The 24,592-nt window shown below is 41.1% G+C and overlaps 1 protein-coding gene across 1 annotated transcript; it reads right to left on the bottom strand.

Annotated features, from left to right (window-relative positions):
- Positions 1-861: 861 nt before the first annotated feature.
- Positions 862-4,413, bottom strand: pou4f2 (POU class 4 homeobox 2). Its single transcript, XM_049571322.1, has 2 exons — positions 3,592-4,413; positions 862-3,283 (listed from the first exon to the last, which is right to left on the bottom strand). Exons 1-2 carry the CDS (start codon positions 3,799-3,801, stop codon positions 2,351-2,353), a joined length of 1,143 nt encoding a protein of 380 aa, XP_049427279.1. The 5' UTR covers positions 3,802-4,413; the 3' UTR covers positions 862-2,350.
- Between the last annotated feature and the right edge of the window lie 20,179 nt (positions 4,414-24,592).

Here is a 24,592-nt window from a genome sequence, read left to right as displayed (position 1 = left end):
CCAGCCCTGGAGCCCCCCAAACAGCAACTCTGCTATGGACATGACATTCAAAATCCCCTCTTCTTCTTCTTCTTCTTCTTTTTCTTTTTTTTTTTTTTTACACCCTCCTCCTCCTCATATCTAACCATAACTTCCAACCAAAGGTTTTTGCTTCAAAGCCTGCGTGCCCGCATGCACGAACGACGCATGTTTGAGTGTGTATTTAAATAGAGACGGGCACGTTGGCAGGCGAGCTGTTTTTCTGGCGGGCTGACATCTGGCAAGTCTGCGCTCCAGGGACCCATCCAGCTCTCCATAGACCCCCTGATTAGACTCTAATAGAATATTAGCATTTGCTCTCAGGTAAGGCAACAGTGAGCTGCATAAGCTGGCAGCAAGTCAGTGGAGGAGCCACGTGTGTCTTTAACATTGATGGAATAGAGGAAGAGGGGCTCCTGTAAGGCCTGCTTTGTGATGAGGCCTGGAGGAGGACGGTGTGCAGACAAAATAGCTGCTTCTAATTACATTTTACGTTTTCATTTGAGTTATTCATCTGTTATATTACAGTGGGAGAACAGATTGGGTTGTGGGGGGTGGTGTCTTGCTCATGGGCACTGTGACAGGGCTCATGGCTGTCTGCAACACCCAACCTGACACCTTTTGGTAACGGCAAACTCACGTTACCTTTAACAAAAACCCAAATGGCAATATGTGTAGTCAAATAAGCCTAAATAATCCACAGCATGTCTTTTAATAGCTGAGCAGCCCACAGCTAAAGCGTTTCCAGCCTCCTCATCAATAAATAAATAGCTGAATAAATAAAAGAATATTAATATGTCTGGATGAGCCACATTACACAGTGCAGTCATGGAAAACGTCCAATTAAATGTTAAAGTTTGTTCTTTAATGAAACACATATTGCAGTTCAATAATTAAATAAATTAAAATTACATGGATGTAATAAATTAATAGAATAATTTAACCAGGAACCAAAAAAGCAACATACATTACAGAAATAAGTTACCTCAGCTAAAACAGCAATACAGCAAAAACCTGTACGGGATATATTTATGTGCATCGACTGGTTCCAATGAAATATTTACATTGTACACGTATACTTCCATGAAGCTGTTTTCTTTTCTCTTCAAGAAAAAACATTAATTAAACAAGGTGATTTTTAACAAGCAACGACTTCATAATGATGCGCGTATATTTATACAAATAAATAGCAGAAAACATACATAAAATAATTTTAAAAAGAGAATACTATCTCATATATATCTCGATTGTACCATCTCAAATGTTAAAAATCGTAAACTGAAATTTGTGACTGTCTATTTCACAGTCGTTTTCCCTTTAAAACCAGAACAACACGCTTAACTTGCTGTCAGAATTTGATTTTCTCAAGCAAAACGAGGAGGGGGGGAATCCCAATAAATATATAATGAAGTAAACATGACCTCACTCAATAAATAGTTCATAAGATACCGGCCCACGCTGGATTGTAAACTTATTGCAGCCGGCGAGAAATCATATTTTTTTAATTGCGAGATTCTGTGAAATCCTTACAAGTGAGTCACTATTTCGATAATTCCACATAAACTGAGGCCTTATAATAAACAACCCTACCTTAGTCCAAACCCCGGGTATCTTGAAAATAGATCCCTGACTTCGATCACACATGGTAACAAAATAAGTGGAATTAATTACACATTTAGACACAAAATGAAGTGTGTGACAAGTAAATTATTAATTTACAGAGGGATATTTGGCAGTAATCTAATATTAGCTTTCGAGACCAAGTAGTGTGTTATCCTCTTAATCCCCTCATGGACCCTGAATAAATGTCAGACTGCATCGTCATGAACTCAAGAGGGAAAATGTAGCTTATCCTATAAGCCAAAAATATAAACACCAATAGTCACCAACCAAGTGCTTTGAGTTAAACTAGCCCCGCTGTGTGTAAATAATGCTATTTTCATTGGGGGGTATTTCTGCTAATGCAAACTAATAGTCCTCATTGGAAATTAATCACAAATAAAAATGAAAGCATATAGAGTCCTGTAAGTCATACTGCGTTGACATTAAAAAGGTGAAGCATAGTAAGTGTGGAAACAGTGGTTCTTACTTGCTCTGTCAAACGATGCTTTACTTGACTCCACGTCTCTCCTTTGCGAGTAAAAGACGTGACTGTGGGTTGTGTTTTTTTCTCGAGTTTTTCAGTCATTGTTCAATTTTAGGAATTTTTCGAAGTTCAAAGCACAAAGTCATCGATGATTGAAAAAAAGGTGTGAGATAGGAAATATGATACAAATCGTCTCTAAACAGTTCCAAGTCTTTTGGTGGGTGGTGGTTTAAAGCGATATTTTTTTTAGACGCATGCAGAGTATTTCATTCGTTTCTGTTTCTGTCGCTGGTTGCAAAACCAGACCCGCACCACGTTCTTTTTGAGGTCCAGCTTTTCTGCGATTGCAGCGATTTTCTCCGAGGAGGGACGCGGCTGAATGGCAAAATAGGCCTCCAATGATCTCTTCTCTGGCGCGGCTATCGACGTGCGCTTCCTCTTTTTCTCCGCGCCGTTGAACAACTCGGGTTTATTAAGTTTCTCCCTGTGTGATTTCTCGGCTTCTTCTAGCCACGCTTGCAGGATGGGCTTCAAAGCAATCATGTTGTTGTGAGAGAGCGTGAGGGACTCGAATCGGCAGATGGTGCTTTGGCTGAGGGAGCCCACCCCAGGAATCTTCAGGCTGGCTAACGCTGACCCTACATCCGCCTGGGTAACCCCGAGTTTGATCCGTCTCTGCTTAAACCTCTCTGCGAAGGCTTCCAAGTCCCTTGGATCGGCGTCCACGTCGCTCATGCCCATGTGCGGTGGTAGCCCGTGGGCATGAGCCATGTTGATGGCTGCCTGGTGCATGTGGTTCATGCCCGCCATGTGGGCAGGGTGCGCAGGCGTGGAAACCACCGAGCCATCCGGCCCTGCCATGGCTCCTAGTGCCAGTCCCGGGGTGATGTGGTCCAGCAGGTCCCCCTCCAGTGCCTGGTGAGGCTGGTGGTGGTGGTGATGGTGGTGGTGATGGTGGTGGCCAGCCAAGGCGGACGGATGAGAAATAGGCACCGAGGAGGAGGAGGAGGAAGACGAGGTGCAGGGGAGAGTGTTCATGGTGTGGTAGGTTGCGTCCGGCTTGAAGGGACTGTGATGTGGAGGGTGGTGGTGGCTCTTGGTCTGCGAGACTATATCCACCGCCGCTAGAGCTTCAGCCCGGGCCAACAAACTCTCATCCAAGCCTCCGAATATATTGCTCTGCAATTGCAAATAGAATGCACACATAACTGTCAGCAGGGAATTCTCCCTCCACTCCTCGGTTTAAAACATTTCCAGAATGTGAAAAAAAGAAATCCTAAAAAAGGAGCACACAAAACAAGACACATGCAACATCCCAGGTCATAAAAATTAATACGCAAGGCAAAGCCGACTGAATACATAAGTTGAGCAGAGGAAAAAAATATGGAGGTGTTGGGTGATTTGCTGTGCAGACATGAAAAAAACATCAAGGAAAAAAGTGGGCTGTCAAAATGTGCCTTTAAGCAGTGATTATGCAGAATACGTACCGGTGGGGTTGGGAGACAGGCTCTGCGCATCGCCTCCGAGCTGCTGCTGCCGCTGCTGCTGATGATGGTGCTGCTGTGTCGGGAGGACGAGCAGGAGGACGAGGGCGCATTGGAAGTGGAGGATGAGGAATGCAACGAGTACTTGGGTTCGGGCAAGCTGGTGTGAGCCATGGCAAAAGGCTGCTTGCTGTTCAGAGACATCATCATCATATTTGCAGGCGTCCGAGCCTCGGCAAGTTCCTTTTAATAAGTTAAGACTCCGCCTCCTCAGTCGGGAGTTGAAGCCCAATTGCTTCGCAGGAATCTCAAGTCACTGTCGAATAAAGTGTAGGCTGAAGACGGTCGTCCAACACTGAAGTTATCACATCTATTTATTATTACTAGCGGAGGTGTGGAGGTGTCTCGTCTTTTTGGCGAATGAGATATCGCAGGCACCAACCAGCCATGCAACTGAGCGCAGCCGATACCTTTTCCGTTGTGGACTTGTGGCGCGATTGTTCAAAAACAAAAAAAATAACCTGTTTTTTTTCTCCTGCAACCCTCTTATATAAATATATATTTTTTTGCCGTGGATTTTTTTTGTGCCAGAACTCCTCATAGACGACGCCAAAAACAAAATTCAAAAAAAGTTTCTCTCCGTCTCTTAGGATTTCCAAAATACTTCAAGTTTGAAACTGTTGCCGCTTTCGTTGACCTGTTTGGGTTTTGTGTCAAAAGTTTCCGTCTTGAAATGACCGTAAGTGAGAAGTAATGGCGGTGACAGTCTCTGTGCTGTACCTCTTCGACTACGTTGAATGCTGCGGGGACCCGAACTGCCTCTGCTCTGAGGCGAAGGGCAGACTGAGTCTCTCTCCGCCTCTATCTCTCTCCCTCTCTTACTCTCTCACTCACACACACACACACACACACACACACACACACACACACACACACCCTCTCTCTCCCTCTCCCTGCACATGCACAGCTCTCTGTCTCTCACCCTCTCACATACACACACTCTTTTCAGCTGTACCTGAAAAACCCTTTCATGATTTATTATTCTTCATTAGCCACACCACCACCACCACCTCCACCACCACCGCCGCCGCCGCCGCTGGGGACTCTGCGCATGGGCAGTCTGCGACAAGGCATTTATTTCAAATGACTACTTCTTACCACCAACACCTCGTTACCACCACCACGTCTTATGAAGTTCAGGGACTTTTTTTTGTATTCTGATTATTGCACCTGGAATTATTTTTTACAGTTGATTATTGTAAATAGATTGAATGCAAAATAGAAAATTGCGTCTCTGATGAGAATACCATGGACAGCTCCTGTCCTCCATTTAGATTAAAATACATAAATTGTAAATTCAAATATATATTACAATCATTTTATTATGACACCTGCATTTAAATTAATTTAACTGGGCTGGCTCAGATTATTTATAAAATTTCGCTTGCTGTTTTTCCTCCTTTGTTGCTATGACAATTGTATTAATCTTAGACTAACTTGAGGAAAATACCAGAAATAAATTACTTAATTTTGTGGGGGAATTCTTACCTATTTTGCACTATTTTGTATTGTTTTCTGCATGGACAAAACGGACACTAGTTCCTCAGTGAGCGACGACAAAAGTGGATATTTTAAAAAATAATTAGCACTGTTTAATTGCGAATCTATATACTTGTCATAGCAGGCTATTATCTTATGTCTCTTCTAATTAAGCCACATCATCGGTAACGCAATTAAGACATTTAATCACGTTGTAATTAACGAGAGGGGGGTGTCTTAATTTGTTTAATATGGTCACGTCTATAGGATGAGATAATTGTTATGATGTAAGTCTCTCTCTGAGGTTGGAAAGCATTGTTATGGAAAACAATGCCTCGTGGATTTTTGTTTTTCCTTTTTTCCTGTGTGGCTCTAATTTTTCAAAACACTCCTCTCTGTCTACACACACACACACACACACACACACACACACACACACACACACACACACATAGAGGGAGAAGGTGTGACATGTGGCAGTTATGAAGCAGTGATCAATGTCTTTGACAGACAGTGGGGTTGACCCCTTAATCACCTTAAATGTGTTGCCCTAAATCGCTAATGTTAATGATTCCACAGTAAATGAGATGAAAAATATTAAGTGTGATGTTATCCTCATCACAGGCTACACATCACCGCCCCGGTATGTGGCCACAGCCTGTGCACCGCCTCAATAAAAGCGTCCTAATGGAGGCTACCGGTGTTACAGTGTTAAAGTGACGGCACACGCGCTCTCCTGAATACGTCGAAGTGCTGTCAGTTCCCGTTTTCTTTCTGTTGTTGTTTTGATCCACGTAGACATTTAATGCGTCCCCACGGCTGCGACAGAAACCCTGTTGGTGTTGCCGCATGGCAGTTTCACATTGCAAGAGAGCCATCCAGCTGCAGAAATATGTCGCCTCCCCAGCGGGACAACAGGCGCCGCTGGAGCCACCTCCAGACATCAGGAGACAGAGATCAGGCTCAGGAGACATCAAGGAGCAATCAGTGTCTGCTCACATATACCGACAGACTGATTTATGATGAAACTTTAAAGAAATCATTTATATTTCACCACCTCTAAATTGGTGTATGAAATTTTCATCCACAATGAAACACACACAAAAAAAGTATATCTTAAGTCAAATAAATCAGCCCGACCTGCTCCCCTGCAATTGACTTTGAAGTACATTTTCAACACTTTTTCCTGAGTGCGTTCACGTACCTAAGGCTTTTACGTCCTGTGCCAACAGGCTTTTCACGTTTGAGGGAGGACAGTTTGTCAGACTGGTTAACAGAATCACCTTTGAAGGGTCTGCCATGGCAAACAGAAACACTGTGAGGTGGCAAACCCGGATATTTCAGTAAGAATCACACACCTTTTTTTTTTTTTTTTTGCACTAGGAATTATTTAGATAACATAAAATGTAGTTTTATGTTTGTAATTTTTATATTATTTTTTTACATATATGGACTTTGTTAGCACATTGTGTGCAAAATATCTTTAATTATTTATTAGCAAAAATAAATTAATAAATCCAACTCATGACGAATACACTGATCATAACAGTATTTCAGAATTATTCTGCTAAACAGCAAATATTTTAATGAACATAAACAGGCCTCCAAATGAGACACATCCCATACTCTTGAGATTTGGCTGAATTTGTTGCCACTTTTTGAAAATGTTATTGTATCGTCAGCTAAATGCCCATCCACTTAAGAATATTTTTGGCCTCAATTTGTGTCCTCACACTGATCCTGTAATTGGAGAGTATGTTGCTATCATACAAAGACTTGTCTCGACGCTGGAAGGTGCAGTCACACCTTGCCTTTTAAAACACAAACCCTCGGTAGAATTGTGCAAGAAAAGATTTTTCTCACTTCAAGGCGCTTTGCTACATCTAAATAAATCGGCACTGTCTAAAAATAAAAGTAAAGCCCAAGTAAAATAGAGAGAGCACATGCAGCGAGGCTTGATATAACTCAGGTGACTTGTTTGCTTTTTTTCCTCCTCACTCTCTTACTTACATCCGAATCAAGGAGTGCTGCAGAGGTGTCTGTGTGCTTTACACAAAGACATACTCTTCTCAGCCTCCCTCAGGAGCTCTCCACGTTAACAATCCCAATTACACCGAGACCACCAGAGACAGCTGTTTTTATTACAGAGCCGCTCCTTTGTGCCGCCAACAAGGTATCTCCGCTCCTAGACTGAACACAGAGATAAAGCTACGCTGAGAGACAGAGGAGAGGAGAGGGAGAGAAGTGTGGAGTGAAGTGGATGAAGTCTCTTGGCTGCTCGCAGTGGTGATGCCTTTATTCACAGCTTCCCCCTCCCTTTTCTGATCTCGTGGAGCTCTTTACATGTCGGAGCAGAAGGTCAATGCTTGTTGGGAGAGGGTCTACAAAGAGATCAGGATCTGACTCAAGGCAACAGCAAATCACACAAAGAAGGGGGGTGTTTCAGCCACTAACAGCGGTGCTTTATTTATTCATCTGCTTTACCTGGGAAATGTGACAGGTTCCGCAAGGAACAATGTGGCTTTAATGTGTTGTTTAAATGCATACAACAAAAGGTAGAAGCCTTCAGGATTTACTAAATGTCACACACTGTACTGGAGCTCTCAGAGGGAACAAGTGGTTCACCACTTGAGATAATGAAAGAGGTTTCAAAAACTGCACTTGAATTGCAGCTCAACTGGTATACAAACTGTAAGACGGTTTTCTATTTGATCTCTGCGTGGGGCTAAATAAAAGCACCAACAGTTCTCAGGATACTCTAATTACTTCTTATTGGTTTAAATACAGAACTGCTTGTCTGTTTGTGACATTTTATTAGGGACACTTTTCCTGCAATAGTTAATAAGACCTGAAACGTATGAGCATCTATTGTTAAGGCGGGTTATAATGACATATTGCCAATTAGGCCTCTTTTCTGATAAAAACAAGTATTTTGAACACAACAACAAGGCTTAAAACATGCAGTAATCAAACAATAGTCCTTCTTATGTCATAGTTTGCATCCATAGAATTGCTTCATAAAAGTCTTAGCATCGCTGCGATAAATTGCCTCAGCCCAGCAGCCTTGGATGGGCATATAGCGAATCCAACCTTCATGCAGAAGAATAGAATTAGCTAGTCTTTGCAGTCCAACAATTAACGCTTTCTTTATTCAAAACTGTGATCTTTCCCTAATCTTAAAGCTGCATTAATAGATTTTTTTTGCCACTTGGGGGCCGTGGAACAAAATGTAACTACAACATTGACATATATTACCTTAAAAAGTTATACGGGAAATGCATAGGCTAGCAGCTGTCTTATCAATCATGAGTAATTTTAGCATTCATTCGGAGTCATGTTTGTGTCCATCTGACAAATAAAAGTCCAATACTCCCTCTTCATTTAGCTCTGTTTTGGTCTCCACCATCTCCTGAGGGAAGCTTTGGGCTCCTTAGTGGCTAAAGGGGCCACTGTCCATGAACTTAAACAGTAGTCAGTAACCTGATCCTAATATTACAATATTGAATTAGCATAGCTTTATCACTTTCCGTTACTTTTGGATTACCTCAACACCAAAAATGCAAATAAAGACAAGAGAAAAAAAATGTCAACAAGGTGACTTTATTTTAAACGTAATACATACTTGCGTATTCTGTAAGACAACAGAACAATGCAACCTTAGAAAAGGAAATGGGGAAACCAAGATTTTTAACATCAAAATGTGCTGTTCAGTGCAGTTTTTAAGAAGGCCCACAATGAAAGTGTAGCCAGCTGCTGGTGTTGCCTGTAAATGCTAAATTAAATGTTAAGTCCCTGGGTGATGACAGCATTTTCACAGCTTGAGAGCATAGCTTGCACCAGGGCCGCCCATTCAGGGGTATAAAAGGGGAAAGCTTTCTGGGGCCCAGCCACTAGGAGGAGAGAACCAAAATATTCACAATCACTTATTAAAACAACAGCAACAAAAAAACAACCATTGTGTTTATTTAGTAGAATGTAGCCTGTTTCATAATGACAACCCCCTCTCCGTAGAATGGTATGAGCCCTTGTTTCTTTGTGCGTAACCATTGCGAAAAAAAAACCCTGCAGGCGGCTGGCCACATGACCTGAGAAATTTACTCATCTAAACTAAGGAAGACAGAGAACACGCACATGTGTTGAAATGAGTAAAGCTGATTTGGGGAGGGCTCATTTACTGTACCTTTTAAGGGGCCCAGCCATTTCTTCTGTTATTCAGACTCATGAAGTGTTGCGATGTGTTTGCATGTGCATGCTAGCATATTGTTCTTTATTATAAAATGTATTTTATAATTGCAATCCTGCTAATAATCCTAATATTTACTAAATGTATCAGTAAAACGTCATTTTTTTCTGTGACTTCATCGAAATGCAGATACCTTCTTTTGTATCCTAATTACGTCACACTGTTGTGTGCATTCCCGTTCTCCCCCAGCCTGCCTAACACCATAGTTTATTTACTGTAACCGTGATCTTCACCTGACTGTAGCCATACCATTTGCTGTGTGCAGATATCATATAAAATATTTTCCAAAATGTTGGCATTGAATGTAATGAGGGTTTTGTACAATCACCTGATATCTGCATTAATCTGATTAATCGATTAATCAGTTAGTCGATCGAAAGAAAATAAAACACAATTTTGAAAATCGATTAATCGTTTCAGTCATTTTTCAAGTAACAATATCTTTTTTTTTGCTGTTCTTTGTGATTTATGATAGTAAATATAAAGTCTCTGGGCTTTGGACTGATCATTGGGCAAAAGAAGCAATATGACGATGTCACTTGGGAAATTGTGAAAAGCATTTCCTTATTTTTACTTTTTAAAGACTAAATGATTAATCGATTAATTGTGAAAGTAATCGGCAGATTAATTGAAATCAAAATAGTCATTATTTGCAACTGTTGCTCATGTAAGTTTGGTTGTTGCTGACCAAACACAGACAGTGTCTCCATATTTCTCCCCACAACTATGTCCAGTATCATCACTAATGTCGATTTCAGTATGATAACCAACAGCAAAGCCAGCTAACCTGGTCTAGTAGCAAAGCGAAACCTCAGGCCATGACTTATGAGAGGCCTTGAGAGCGAGGTGTGCCATGAGGTCAGGAAAACAAATATCACCACCACCCATTTCCCTATTACGCACCAGGTACCACCCTTTGGGGGAGGGAGGCATTAGATTCTGGCCCAGCCCTGCCTATTGGCTGCAGGGCAGCAGATGATAAGGTCAAGCCTCATAATGATGTCACATACCTTTAGGTACTTCAGATCAATATCGAGAGAGGCGCGTTATACCTGACAGCCAGTCAAATAAAGCCTGCCTGGCAAAGGGAAAAAAAAAATTATTCGCTTTGAGATTGTCTCTTCTGATAAAATGAGATCCTCTCTCTCACGTTGCTTTTGGCAAAGATCATATCGGTGGAAGCCTTTGTGATCTTTTAAACAATGTGGTCATTCACACATCTGATCAACCTTGAATGACAGGAAAAAAAAAACAATAAAAAAGGTTAAAATTTTAACTACATAGTAATACAGGAATCAGTGTTATCTGCATGCAGCTGATGCACATGGTTCTGTAGGATAACGGTTGACATGACAGACGTTCCTTTGAGTAAACCTGACCTCATATGACAACAAACGGTGGCGAGGAAGGCAGCGTATATGAGGTGTTACACCTCAGAGCATGTGACTATAAAGAATGCGTATGTCAAGTGCTATACAAGTGATTAATGCAGCAGGATGATTGGAGAATTCTGTCCAACCTGAATGAACATTTCTTCTGCCTCTCTCATTAGTTTGACTGTCCCCACGCGGTAATATATCGCTTGTCACTGGGTTGTCTAATGGTTGATGCTAATTGACCTCCTTTCCCCCTTTCTTCTGCACAAATGAAAAGATTTCCTCCGTCCTGTGATGGAGCATGTCACAATCTGATCCGACAAATTAAAAAGCTCTCTGCTGTCACACTGTCATCATTCGAAGCCCTTGCCTCATCAGCTATAATGATCATTTTCCTTCACTGCAACCACTGCACCGCCAAACACAATACTTACAAGGGCACGCTGCTGCAGTTGTGTGCGGTATGTGTGACACATCTGAATGTTTGTCATCTGGGAAACATTCAGTACTGTTTATCTCTCACTGTCCTTCAACCTATAGAGGGTTTTTTTTGTTGAAGAAGAACTAAGCTTGAGTTCATGTTTAGTTGTGGAAATTTCCAATTCTGAATTTAACCAAGTAAATTTAATGTTCACATACATTTTTGAAGAGTTCTACCTATATATGGAAAATTTGCAGCATCTATTATTCATCACAACTTCAAATTTAAAGTAGATTATATATTATTCAAAGGCTTAAAAACATTACCAGTGTAACTTCCTCTTAAACCGCCTTGGATTATTTACAGTTTGTCACATTTACCTGCCTCACTGTCAAACTGGAAAAGATGCTCACTGTCAACCAAAAAAAAGTCTTTAATCCTATTTATTAAACACAGATCACATACATACAGTGACATTAGTTTAATTTCTCAGTCACAGAAATCTGAATTAACATTTATCCACTCTGGTATATTTTCTGAACAGCTTTAAATTTATTTATTTATTTTTTTGTTGTACTCGAAACGTGCGAGTGCCACTCTGCAAAGCCATTGGCCTGAACATGATAGCAACACAAGGGCTCGGCCACCGCACATTATTGGCTGCAGGGCGGCGATGACGCTCATTACCTGCAATCAGCTGCTCCATCTGTGGCCAAAACAGAAATTGAGTGTGGCATTTTACCTGCTGACTTTGTGTGTGTAACTTTATAATTTATGCGGTGTACCCATACTATTGACAAAAACGCAGTGCGGTGATCAAAGCGAGCCATTCAAGAGGTTGGACAGGGCCACGAAGACAGGGCCTGTAACACTAATGATCTTCAAACGCTCGTCTATTTCACTGGGAGCTATGCACAACTCCCTAGCAAGTCCCGCGTCCTCCCCCTGGAGGTAATTGTGCCTGGCTGGTTAGGTGACAGGTGTCAAGTGGCCCCTCCTCAACCGATTCATCATGCTAAGCAGAGAGGAAAAGCCGATCCCAGGCTCTCCCTCTCTCCCTCTTTCTCTCTCCGGCTTTGTACTTTTCTTCTTGTCTGTCTCTTTCTTGTAACCTCAAATAACTACTTTGTCGTCACCTCAGAGTGGCCTGATCACATGGTAGCTTTGCTGTACGACTGTGTTGGGAATGCAGTCAGAGCTTGGTCCACAACTTGGCTCGAGCTGTTGGATAACAAACCAATCATGTTGTATCAAGTGCTTATTGAGCATAAATTAACATATGGTGTGTATGTGGGTGCGTAACACAGAGAGCAGGGCTGCAGCTAATGATTATTTTCAATATCAAATGAAGTGTCAGTTATATTCTTGTGAAAAATGTCCATCAAATTGTCCTGAAGCCCAAAGTGATGTATTCAGATTGCTGGTTTGGTCCATACAACACCCAAAACTCAAAAAAATATTCAATTTAATATCACATAAGATGAAAAAATGCAGCAGATCCTCATAGTTGAGAAGCTAGAACCGGACAATAATGATAGGGGTAAAAACCAATACAACTTAGTATTGCGGCATTTTGTGTGGCAATTTCGTATTTTATAATATTGCAAATACAAATGATGTAACTTTTGTTAGTCTACTAGAATTAAAAATTAATTGCTTCTTCAGCCCACTTGATACGTTTTGCTGCAATAAAAATGATTGAAGTGAGAAACTTAATTTTAGAATGTTATCTTATTTGTTAAAACAGATGTTAAAAAAGTTTTCTCTTTCGGACATAATTTGTATTTGAAAAAAGGTAATAAATTACAGTATATTTGAATACATGTCAGAATATTCAGCATATCGTAAACGTTTAAAATCGCAATAATCGTGACTAAAGTCTATGATAATGTCGTATTATGGGGCCTCTGGTGATTCCCACCCTAGCGGACAATGTTTGACATCTTTACTTGGAAATTACTTCAATCAGTTAATCAATTATCAAACTATTTACAGATTATTTTCTGTCACTGAACTTGAGGTTTAGAGACACAATTGCTTTCAAGACTCATTAGATTTCAGAACTTCACTCAGTGCATTCGTGGAAATCAGTACCAGGGCTTCGGCTAACAATTGTTTTTTGTCCTCACTTAACCTCTCAATTATTTTTCTGACCATCTGATCGACCATAAAAGGTCAGGAAGTAGGAAAATGCCCTTGTTTTGTGAGTGCCTCAAATTATTATAACTTATCAAAATTTTCCAGTAATTGAATAATTGATAAACTGACTCATCATTTCATAGTCATTATTTCTAAACCAAAGTTCCTTTGAAGCTGGTGTCCTCCGTCTGTGCAGAATAACAGGTGAAAGTTTAGTGAGTAACTGAGTGGAAACAATGCTGAGCACTGGGCGACCACAGAGCCACTGACAGGCAGGTTAGCACACTGACCAAAAATCATGCAGCCCAGTGGAGATGTGGAGAGACAAATACAGTCTACACTGTGTGTGTGTGTGTGTGTGTGTGTGTGTGTGTGTGTGTGTGTGTGTGTGTGAGAGCAAAAGAGAGACCACACCCTCACCATGCCCGCCTGTCTAAGCAGAATCCCATAGGGACCTGCCATACACACGCTCTCTCACACACACACCCCAGTCATTAATTCCTGCTTTGCATCTCCACACCATGTAATATTTATGGGTCACCGCAGCTTTGTATTCACAAATGGAAACGCCAAGAGAAAAAAGGGAGAAGACACGATACCTCAATCAATCCCGTGAATAAGGTTCAGATTGTCACATCATGGCTTTTTTTCCCCTCCACTAAGCCAGTGCTTAGGCAGCATTCTTTTCTTTGACCTCTAAACAAGTGTTTTGTATGATGGATTGTCAGACACAACCTTTGAGATGGAGTCATATTTAACTCCCTTAGAGTTAAAAAAAAAAAAAAAAAAAGCTCAAGGCAAAGGTATTATGAACGTGACTGAAAATTTCATAGCTGCAGAATTTGAGGAACAACAAAACTGCATTAGTCAGTAAAAATGAATGCAGACTTAATATGTTTTTGCCAGAGATGACATTGGAGTATAAACGACATGCAGCACTCTAGTACAAACATTTACTGCTACTCCGAATCTCCGCACTAATCAAGGGAAGTCTTTGGTGCATTCCCCCCCTTCTACATCTGACAGATCATAATTGGGGGGCTTTTTTTTTCATTTCCTAAGATGTTGCCTGAAACCTGTGATGCAACAGTGGGAGCCATACCCTCGCTGCCTTTCAAATCAACAGTGTTGTCAAAACAGAGCCCTGAGGAACCCCCAGTAGAGCATGGCTCACCAGACCCCTGTAGAGATTTGAAGACCACTTTGGAACTCTAATCCACTCAAAATGTGCTGATAATTTTCCTTGCCAGGACACTCTCTGCCTGGTGTCACAAGAGTGGCCTCCCGGGAGCAGATCAGCCAATGATAACAAAGTAGCCAGATGTCTGGCGCTGGCAGAGTCCCAGAAGCCAGACAGCGGCACGCAGCAGCATCCGCTGTGGGCCACAGATCAAAGATACCTGAGAATTACTTATGGGCACAAAATATGTGTTGCTTACTCTACAGTTCCCATTAATAACAATCTGGGAGAATTTGTATTTCTAATTAACTCTTTTCTTTCGGCATACAAAGTGCTGTAGGTTGTCTAAGGCTGCAGCAGCAATTTTTCTGTGGCAACTGAGAGTCGACAACAGGAAGTCGGATGCAGCACTGTCTGAAGGAGCCAGATCAGCTTTAAATGCAGTTCTGAGGCTCAGAACACCCCCTGACTTGCCTCAATAAACAAACAAACAGTGTAAGAGTCAGCGTATTTAGATTTAATCATGCTGCATGGTGCCTCCTCAGACTGGCCCTTGATGCATACCTCGAAAGCTTTATGTGTTGACATTGAACTGATTTAAGTGAGGTGTAAACGTCATTAGCAAATTAATTCTTGGCTCATTTTTTCCTTCAAATATAAAAAAAACGAGGTTACACTTAATCTGTAAAAACCAGTCCAGTCACACCAGCTTTTCCAGTACAATTACAAATTGAAGCCACCAAGCATCTGACTCACACTGATTTGTACTTTGTACAAGATTTGAAGCCTCGGCTTGTTTTTCACTGTGGTTGTTTGTGTTAGTCAGACTGACATTAAGAAGCATTGCAGTTCCATGTTGTTTTCTCCTGCAGGCCCTGCACTTCTTTTAGAGTCTTCCATTTATTCCATCTTATGTGTTATGTTTAATACACAAATATTTAGAGTAGACCCCTGACTTTGAACTGAGAAGAATAGTTAAGCTCTCTCTGCCTTGGGAAGGCGTTTGTTGCCTTTTTTTCATCTTTATGGGGGGAAGAGGCGTATTTCATCTCACACACATTTGTGCATATTTTGTCAGGCTCACTATGTTCTAGTGCACTTAAAAGTCATTGTTCAGTGGATGGATGATATGCATCCCATGCAATGTGTGTGCGCGCACTGTATTGTATTAATTATTAAGTATAGAAAGTGTTGCTTCATGTCCGTATTTGATGGAGACCCCCTCTCTCACACCGAGCCACCCCTTCCCCCAATTATGTATATTACCTTTGCTGGTGCATGGTTCATGCAAATTCTCATTTGCATCGCTCTTTTGAATGTGCTATCTCCTGGCTGGAATCCCTTAAAGCCTATGGTGAACACTGCCCTTCATCCAATCTTGATTTTGACCTTTTCTCTTTATAACTGTCGTCCTACTATGGCTCGCACTGTTTGAAGTGCGGACAATGAACAAATAACAAAAAGGCGTCATATTGAGGTTTCATTGTTTTTGGCTTTTAATGGAGATTCGTAATTCTTGACTGCCTTGGTTTCCCAAAGTGTTCACCTTTTCTGTGTTTCTGCTCGCTGCATATCCACTGTATATCAAAGAGATGCTAAACAACCCTTACAGAAGGCTCGCTTTAGCTCACATGCCTTGTTTCATTAAAGCTAAGCCTCATTGTGATGGTTAAAATATGCTGACGATTAATAAATGAACCAAAAATGTATCAATTTCTGTTCACATGGAGCGTCTCACAGTGAAATTATTCCACAGAAAGACCTATTTTATGAGTGTATTTAAAACCCTGCACCAACATCCAGTCCCAGTACCTTTCAGGGTTACTCCGGGTCATTTTTTTAATGTCGTTTACTTGAAAATGTAACTTTAAAACGAGGCTTAAAACTGCCTTAGTGAGATCCTGTCTCCCAGCTCCAGCAGCTCATCACTCCTAAAACAGCCGCTCTCATCCACCCCGGCCCCGACCGTTATTAATGTGCGCTGAATAATTTAACAGGGTAAAATTACCATGCTCTTTTGAAAAGATTTTTGCCTACACAATTAAAGAGCATTATAGTGATTTTTAGTTGAACAAGAATTATGACTGTTTTCCCTCCTCTCTGCTACACTTTCTGGCTTCCTTGTTATGAGCTGTGGGTGAGCGGAGTTGTAAAGGCCTGCTATTCTCTGCTTCTGTCTGACTGCTTGGAGAGGTTGTGCTCCAGCTCTGACCTATACCGTGATGAGCGGCTAATGGATAATGGATGAAGTAGTATATGTTCAACTTCCGCCGAAAGGACCCCCATAATGGTGTGCTGGCCCCACTAAACATGAGCTATATTTGGGCTGTTAAAAAGCGGAGTCTAAGTCAGGTGGTGTTAAAGGCGCCTGGCTTGAAATAGTTGCTCACACTCCACGTTAGCTGCCGGTGTTGAAAGGTGGATTGTATTTAATCAGTTTTTCACCACATCCCCACGCTAAGTCAAACAGAATTTATTAAAAAAAGACAGTAATAGCTTGTTTTATGAAAGTTTGTGAGCTAACAGTACAATATTATACTGCTGTTGTACGATATCAGCATCAGCAGGAGCGTTTGCCGGGCCTTCACTCTTATTCCATGCGGACAACTGTCCACATCTCAACCACAGGCCAACAATTGGCAGTAATTGGCACGTTGCCTCGGCTGTCCTGGGAGAGATCTGAGAGTGCATACGGCCACGGACAGGCTGCCCTTTCCACCAATTAGAGAGTTGTCTCCTCGTGGGGCGGGGGCTGGGGGAGGTCTACCTCACCGCTACCTTGTCTCTTGATCAAAATGATTTGTGGGGATCCTTTTTCTCTTCACTCCTCTCTTCCTCCTCGCCTGCCTCTCTCTCGCCACTGAGGCATTACTGTGTGTGAACTGCTAGTGAGAGTCTTCAGTCAAGGACCCCAACCAGCGACTGACAGCCTTACAGTAGCAGTCAGTGGGACATTCACATTAGAGGTGCTCTGACAGTCAGGCTGTGCCAGACAGGTTTCCCAATGAAAATGCTCCACACAGCTCTTTGCTGCTGGTTGCCTAATACATTACTTGCTGGCTCTCTTCTCCATATGAACTTTTTTTTTCTACCCAATGGATGTGACGCTGAATTGGGTTTGGCAGAAGCTGAAGTTTCTCTGACTAGCTGAACTTGAGTCTCTTTTTTTTCCACACTTTCTCTTGTTGCTAGTGTATTGGCTTTTTGTTGTTGTGTCTCCAGGCATAGGCAGCATGTTATAGCCGCATGGCTTTATTATGATGGCTTTGACGCAATGACGGCAAGTGTCTCATGTGGTTAGAAATGTGCAGGCCACACAAGGTACCATGGGACCCCAGTGCAAAGGATCACAGGCCTCAGTGCATGCTGCTAACGCTCCCCAGTTTATGCCACAGGGAAGGCTGCGGAACCAACACCCAGCCCCCTTATTCTCTCCCCTCTCGGTCTCTCTTGTCCTCAAAGCCTATGTCTCTTCGCATTTCACTTCAGTAAATATGAGGAGGCGAGGAGATGCTTCCTATACTCAGAAATATGTGTCAGGCTACTGGGTTATGTTGTGTTGCAATGTGATGTAGAAGGCAACAAAGCAAGTGCGCTCAGAGAGGGAGAGAAAGAAGCAGCCTTACTTATTCCCTTTAATCCATCGTGAGATATTCAGAACTAGGTTAAGTTATACCTCACATTACCCAACACTTAGCCCTTTTGAGCATGGATCAAGATCACTCTTTACACGTGTGGGGCTATAGTAACACCATGTGTTTGTTCAGGCAACAATTAGCACAGGTAAAGCCTAGCTTTCACCACAGGTTGACAGGCTCACCGTAAAGCAGCTTTATTTCCTGCAAGGACCTTCATGAGGGGGGCCTACCTAATATGCTGTCTGGCCCCGGGGCCTGTGGGAGTGTGGTTGGATTATTATGTTAATGTCTGTGCCTCCTGCCCTCTCCTCAGTCCCAGCTGGCCTCCCTGTCGTTAGGAAGTGCTTTGCTCTGACAGAGGAGTAATATGCTCCGTGATTGAGGGGCCAAAAGATCGAGCACTATGAGAGAGGGGCCACCACTGATAAGCATATGATAAAAGTGCCATTGTACGCGAATGCCTCAGAGACATGGAGGATGACTTAGCAATTCCTATGGATTTCAGTGGGAGGGTGAATATGTATAAGGGCTGTGTGGTCCTTCTTTGTGCAGCTGAATTTAATTGCCCATAGCATTATATATCTCATGCCATGTATTTTATTGTACTTTTATTGCATGGACTCTTTCATTATGAGCCAGTGACACATCCACCTGTAAATATAATAGCTCCCACTGAACAAGCCAAGGAGTGATGCTTTTAATCATCCTGTAGGAATCAATATGAGGCTAAGAGAAGATTCAGGTTAATGTAGATCATAATGTAAATAAAAGCAATTAGATGAGCTTTAAGTTTGAGTGCTGTCAGTGAAAACATCCAATCAAACCCATATTTTAAGATGTCAGGGATGCTACAGAGCAGCTTCGGTGTGTCATTTAGGCGCAGTAATGTGTAACAGTCTTAATATTAATTGATGGAGAGTTGGTAAAGTCAGTGTAGCTACATCAGGAAAAATGATGACACTGTTCTGCCAGATGGCGTTACCCTGCAGATCTATGTCACACACTCTCATTTAATCAACTTGACACGAAAGTAAAAAGAGAGGTGAGAGAAAGGAAAAAAAAAAAACTAAACTTCTTGTGACTTGTCGAGAGGGAGAAACGCCGGTTGCACTGCTTTGGATCCTGCACATAATTGTGTAAAAATGTCAGCCAAACAGAGGAAGATCTCTCCTTTTAAACACTTGTCTTTTTCATCTCGTCTCCTCAGGAGTGCTCGGGTAGCTACATATTAGCTTTGTATAGGCCCATTCACAAAGTGCGCCGAGTGTTTGTGTTTTGTAGAGGGTTTGTTTTGTTTGCTTTTTAATCAAGTTCAATTTCGTCTCCATCAATACAAGCTCTTCCCACACCCCTCTTTCTCACGTCTGCCCGGATTATAATGTGTCTCTTTTTGCTGAGGAGCCTTCACTGTTGTTATTGTTTGTTCCCTTCCACAGAGCCCCAGCTGTAACGAGGGGAAGGGTATCTGTGGGTAATTGGTGGGTAAATACTTTGCTGTGACTAAACGTCAGAGCAAGAGAGTTTGTAACACAAGCAGGTTGTTGTGCTGCTTTTTAGGAGAAGGCAGACAAAGACAAAGAGTAAGTGGAGAAGCTCTTTAAGCTGTGTTTTTACCTGATTTTCTTCCAGAGCATCAAACAAAAAATCTTGAATTGTTGTTTTTCTGGCTTCTCTTATATCAAGAGCTGACTGTGTGAACTTTAAAAATGAACTAAATATATTTTGTAACACCATTTGGAGCTGTGATGGATTCAGCCTACACCCTCTTTGTTGACTGGGCTGGAACAATTAGATGATTAATCAATTAGTCGATTGATATAATATTAATAGTCAACTTTTTGATAAGCAATTAATCATTTTCATCAAATTACTAAACTCAAACATTCTTAAGTTGAAGCTTCTCGAATGTGCTGCTTTGTAAACCATTGTAAATTGATTGATTCTACAACTAATGATTATTCTCAACATTGATCAATCTGCAGATTATTTCATCTGTTAATTTTTTAGTCTATAAAATGTCAAAAAGTAATGAAAAAAACAGCTGTCTTAGTTTCCAGGAGTCTTGGGAAACATCTCTAAATGTCTTGTTTTGCCCGACCAGCAGTCCATAACTGAAAGATATTACAGCTGCAGTATGTGATTCCGAAGAAAGATAGATAATTGTAAAGTCTCACTTTTAAGTCTCTTCCCAAGTCATCAAATGCTAGTGCAGTCTCATTCCCTGGTCACCAAAAAGTGACACTTCAGTTTGGTGGTTTGGTACAACTACAGTAACAACAGTGAAGGCTCCTGATGGTTTGGTACAGCTAACCCAAGGCACTGATATTTGACGACCTGGGAACGAGACTCAACAATCAACTATCTTTCTCCAGAATCGCATGTTGCATCTTTGAAAAATGTGAAACAGTAGAACAGTGTCAAATCCTCAAAATTGAGAAGCTGGAATCAACACATTTATGTTGTTTTTACTTACAGAATGACTCAGTTGACCAAGGGTTTTGGACTGTTGGTCGGACAAAACAAGACATTTGAAGTACATTTTCCCCTAATTCATCATTTTCTTTTTGCATTTCATAAACGAAATGATTTGCATCTTATCACTGTGTTATCGACACTGGATAAAATGTTTTTGATTCCCTGATGTCCTTAAAAATGCTTTGCATTGCCTCAACATAAAATCAGAGATGTCCAGTGAGCCATGTTGGGTTCGTTACTCCAAAAAAGTAATGTATTACACATTAATTGTTGCTTTTAAAAAAAAGTAATGCATTATTTTATATAATTACTCCCTGTAAAAAGTGATTAGTAACACTACTGTTAACATTACGCATTGTCACTTGACAGTAATATGATGTTAAACCTTACATATGCCCTTATATCGGCATAGAGAAAGGATCAAGAGAATCAAGACGACACCGCAGTAGGTTATAACTGCCTCAAAATAAAACTATACGTGAAGAGATTGGCCATCCGAAGCTGCATAGTACAAATATCAATGATCTCAAAGTAGCCCTCCTTACTTCAGCAGCTGATTACAAACTCAAAAGAAAACAAAACAAGTTTAAATGCCATATGACCTGCATTTAACACACTCAAACAAGCACACTTGAGTCACTCTTTCATCCAACCATGGCTTTATAATAGACTAGACCAGTTTATTTGATGTGCCTATTGATAAAGCAGCAGTTATACCTTAAGAGGAGTAGATCCTCAACTTGCTTGTTGGCCTCGCCACATGCGTACGGGACAGCGTTGCTGTTGTTGGGACTGTGATTAATTTTTTTTCAAGCCGCCCATAATACAGATAATTAAAGAACTTATGTAACCCAAGTAACTACCTGATTGTTTGACGAGTAACTGTAATGTGATTACTGAACTTAGAACGATAACACGTTACACTACTGCGATACAAATGTACAATGTGCCTACAGTAACACTTTACACCCAACACTGCCAATGTGACATGATTTTACTCAACAAAAATAGACACAGTGCAGGAGTGTGCGTTGTTTGCTTCAGGTTAGCATGCAGTTTGCTCTGGAATCACACGTTTCAAGTTTCTTAAGTATTAATGGGATTTGTCATTATTATTTTTCACTGTCACATTTCCTACAGTTATTAGTTTCACCATGGTCTGATTGAGATACAATTTCTTGACCAGTATAAATTCAACAAATAAAGACCGTCATTCAATCAGTGGCATGCCTTTACACTAGATATTTATTAAGTCCTCTGAGGCACAATTAGGTTGACTAGTTTTCACTTATATCCATTTGGATCTCTCCAGTTGTCATGTAAATTATTTTTCTTTCTTTTTTTTTAACAAGCAGGTGACTTTTCACTCAAGTTTGGCAAAATGGAACAAGGGCACTTTGATTGTTACCCTCTCCTTTGTTGTTTGTTAAAGGCCTCGAGGTTTGGCAGCCATTGTCTTTATAAACTCAAAGCTGTGTTAAATGCAGCCCTGGCACAGCTAATGAGGGGGAGCCTTCAAAACCTCCATGAGATGATGCTGTCAAATGGGTGACATAAAAACGTTGCATGTAATCCCCCTGTGCAGACCCTGGGTGTAAATATGCCAGCTCCACCATTTTCACAGCGTTTACTCCCAGTTCAAACAATCTCTCTCCCTCCTCTCCCCCCCTCCCCGAAAACACAATGACAGCTCTGCGATATTTTCCTCTAGATTCCTTGGCTGCCTGCGACCAATGAAACAACCAGGAACAGCTCTGATAATCTCCTTCATCCACATTGTGGGTAAGACACCTCTCTCTTCTTCTTTGTTTCTGTGGACTGAAACTTGTGCCACTCACACATTTTGTACTGAGCGTGCTCAGAATTTTGGGTGTGATGCTTGGAAATGAATTCAGTGATTTTTGAGCTAAGGATTTGTGCTGTTTGTTTGCACGGTTGTATGTTTGTCCACACTCGGTATTAGACATTTGCTGTTGACTTGAAATCAAAAGAAGCTTAATATGAACATATAGAAGGCCGATACAGCGATCATAGTCACTGGGAACCATGAAGTATAGCTCCAATGTCTTAAATGTAATTTTGCCAGTAAGATGTGAACCCCTTGATACAGAATATATACAAAGTGCCCTGAGAGCTAACTTATGTTGGCTGTTAAATGCTGTTAATGTCATAGCTGAGGTCCCTTTTAAATTTTAAGATGGAAAAATAAATGGGAATAAACATAAGCCATTCATGACCTTTATTCTACAGACAAATGTATTGTACCTACCCTGGTGGCTCAAGCCATTTCCAGTGGTCACATGGGAAAGTGACCACTGAGTAAGTTTAATTAGTATGGCTACTGAATCTACTGAGCACTAAGGTAGAGCCCCCAGAACTCCACTCTCACAACAGTTAAAAAAAAATGCAGCAAAATTTTAATCAGTGGTTTGCGATGTTTGTCTGCTACCTGTAGCTTTCTTGGACAAAAAGTCTCTATGTCACTTCTGTGGCTACATTTGGGTTGAAGAGACCTTGTGGATTTTTTTCTGTTGTAATTGGAATGATGCTTCCATTCTGTGTTTCTTACCAAACCTATCGTCTCTATCCATCAAGACTAGTAACATATGTTGATTGCATTTCCTTATAGATAAAACATTGGCAGAGCTGATTTTGGAAAACTTCGAAACTTGCATTGTTATCATAAATGTTTGCTTGCTGGCGGTCTTCTTCTTTGCCTTTGTCGGCACATTCTACATTTCTTGGTGCATTACCGTCACAAACAAACATGCATAGGATAATAACAAAACAAGAGATCATTGCTCTGTAGCAAGGTCAAAAACTCCACGGAGTGACATTAACTTGAGGCAACCAAAACTACTTGGTTAGGGGAAGGTCATGATCATGGTTAAACGAAAGCAAAGTTGACTGTTGGTGTCTCCCCAACCATCCACCCTTACCTCCTCACAGCGAGGTTTGCGGTGGCATGAAAACATCATGCTACGTCCACCTTTGCCACCTTAAAGGGAAAGTAGTTATTCCTTATGAGTCATGACGCAAATGGTTAGTTGTCTGGAAGTATTAGGAAGGAGTATATAAGAATATTGAAATGAAACAGTTTTGGGTTTCATTGTTTTTATTTCATTTGGTCTATAATATTTCGGCTACTCTCACCCAATTTCTAGTGCCTGGAAATTGTGGCTATATAAAGGGTATATAAAAGTTTCGGATTTACCTCCAAGCTGGTGTTAAGATGCTAACCTTGCTTGAGGATATCGCAGCCCATGCTTTCATGAGAGTGCATCTTCACGTTTGAAGAGAATGACGAAGAGCTTGTTAGCTGTCTCTGACCACCAAGACGTTCGCTGATATGTTTGTAAAACAACTTCATCGCTTTCTCCATGACATACCTCTAGACAAACGTACTTCCATATATTGAGAAATGGGGGCATGGCAGTATGCTGATTGCAAATAGCAGGCACACACCTCGCAGTTTAAAATCATTCTGATTCACTAGCATACGCAAGTGGTGAGAACAAAATATTCCGGTGCACATGTGTCATGAATCCTTTGATTGCTTTTTTTTAATGTAATTTTGCATGCACATGTACTTTGTGTTCAAAGACAGAACATTTCTATGCACATATTAGAGAATTAATTATTATTTGGAATTATTTTATTATCAGTCCCTCCAGGATTTCGAAGGCTGTTTTTGTGATTGTTGCAATCTAAAATGTCTGATTTAAAAAGTTACGATGCAGCTAACTCACACCGACATCGAAATGGATCACCTCTGTCATTAAGCCTGTTAATAAATGTTGGGTAATGGACTTTGTCAAACAAATACTTTCACTAAATACTAACGATGTTTAACAATGGAATTCAGTTGCAAAAATCCTATACTAATAAGCATAATACCCGTTAAATTAAAATGAATGTAGTTTATGTCTCTCCTTTAAATTCCTTAACATCGCACGAGGCACAAGGCAAATCCTCACCCACACACTATTTAAC

Source organism: Epinephelus fuscoguttatus, linkage group LG3 (assembly GCF_011397635.1).
Source record: "Epinephelus fuscoguttatus linkage group LG3, E.fuscoguttatus.final_Chr_v1".
Taxonomy (NCBI): domain Eukaryota; kingdom Metazoa; phylum Chordata; class Actinopteri; order Perciformes; family Serranidae; genus Epinephelus; species Epinephelus fuscoguttatus.
Note: the sequence above shows the minus strand (reverse complement) of the source record. Positions and strands in the feature narration are given on the sequence as shown.

Excerpts from the sequence above, each read along its gene's own strand:
- pou4f2 (XM_049571322.1), bottom strand. The coding sequence starts at position 3,801 with ATGATGATGATGTCTCTGAACAGCAAGCAGCCTTTTGCCATGGCTCAC. Across the intron at positions 3,284-3,591 it reads CCTGTCTCCCAACCCCACCG|AGCAATATATTCGGAGGCTT; the intron begins GTACGTATTCTG and ends TTGCAATTGCAG.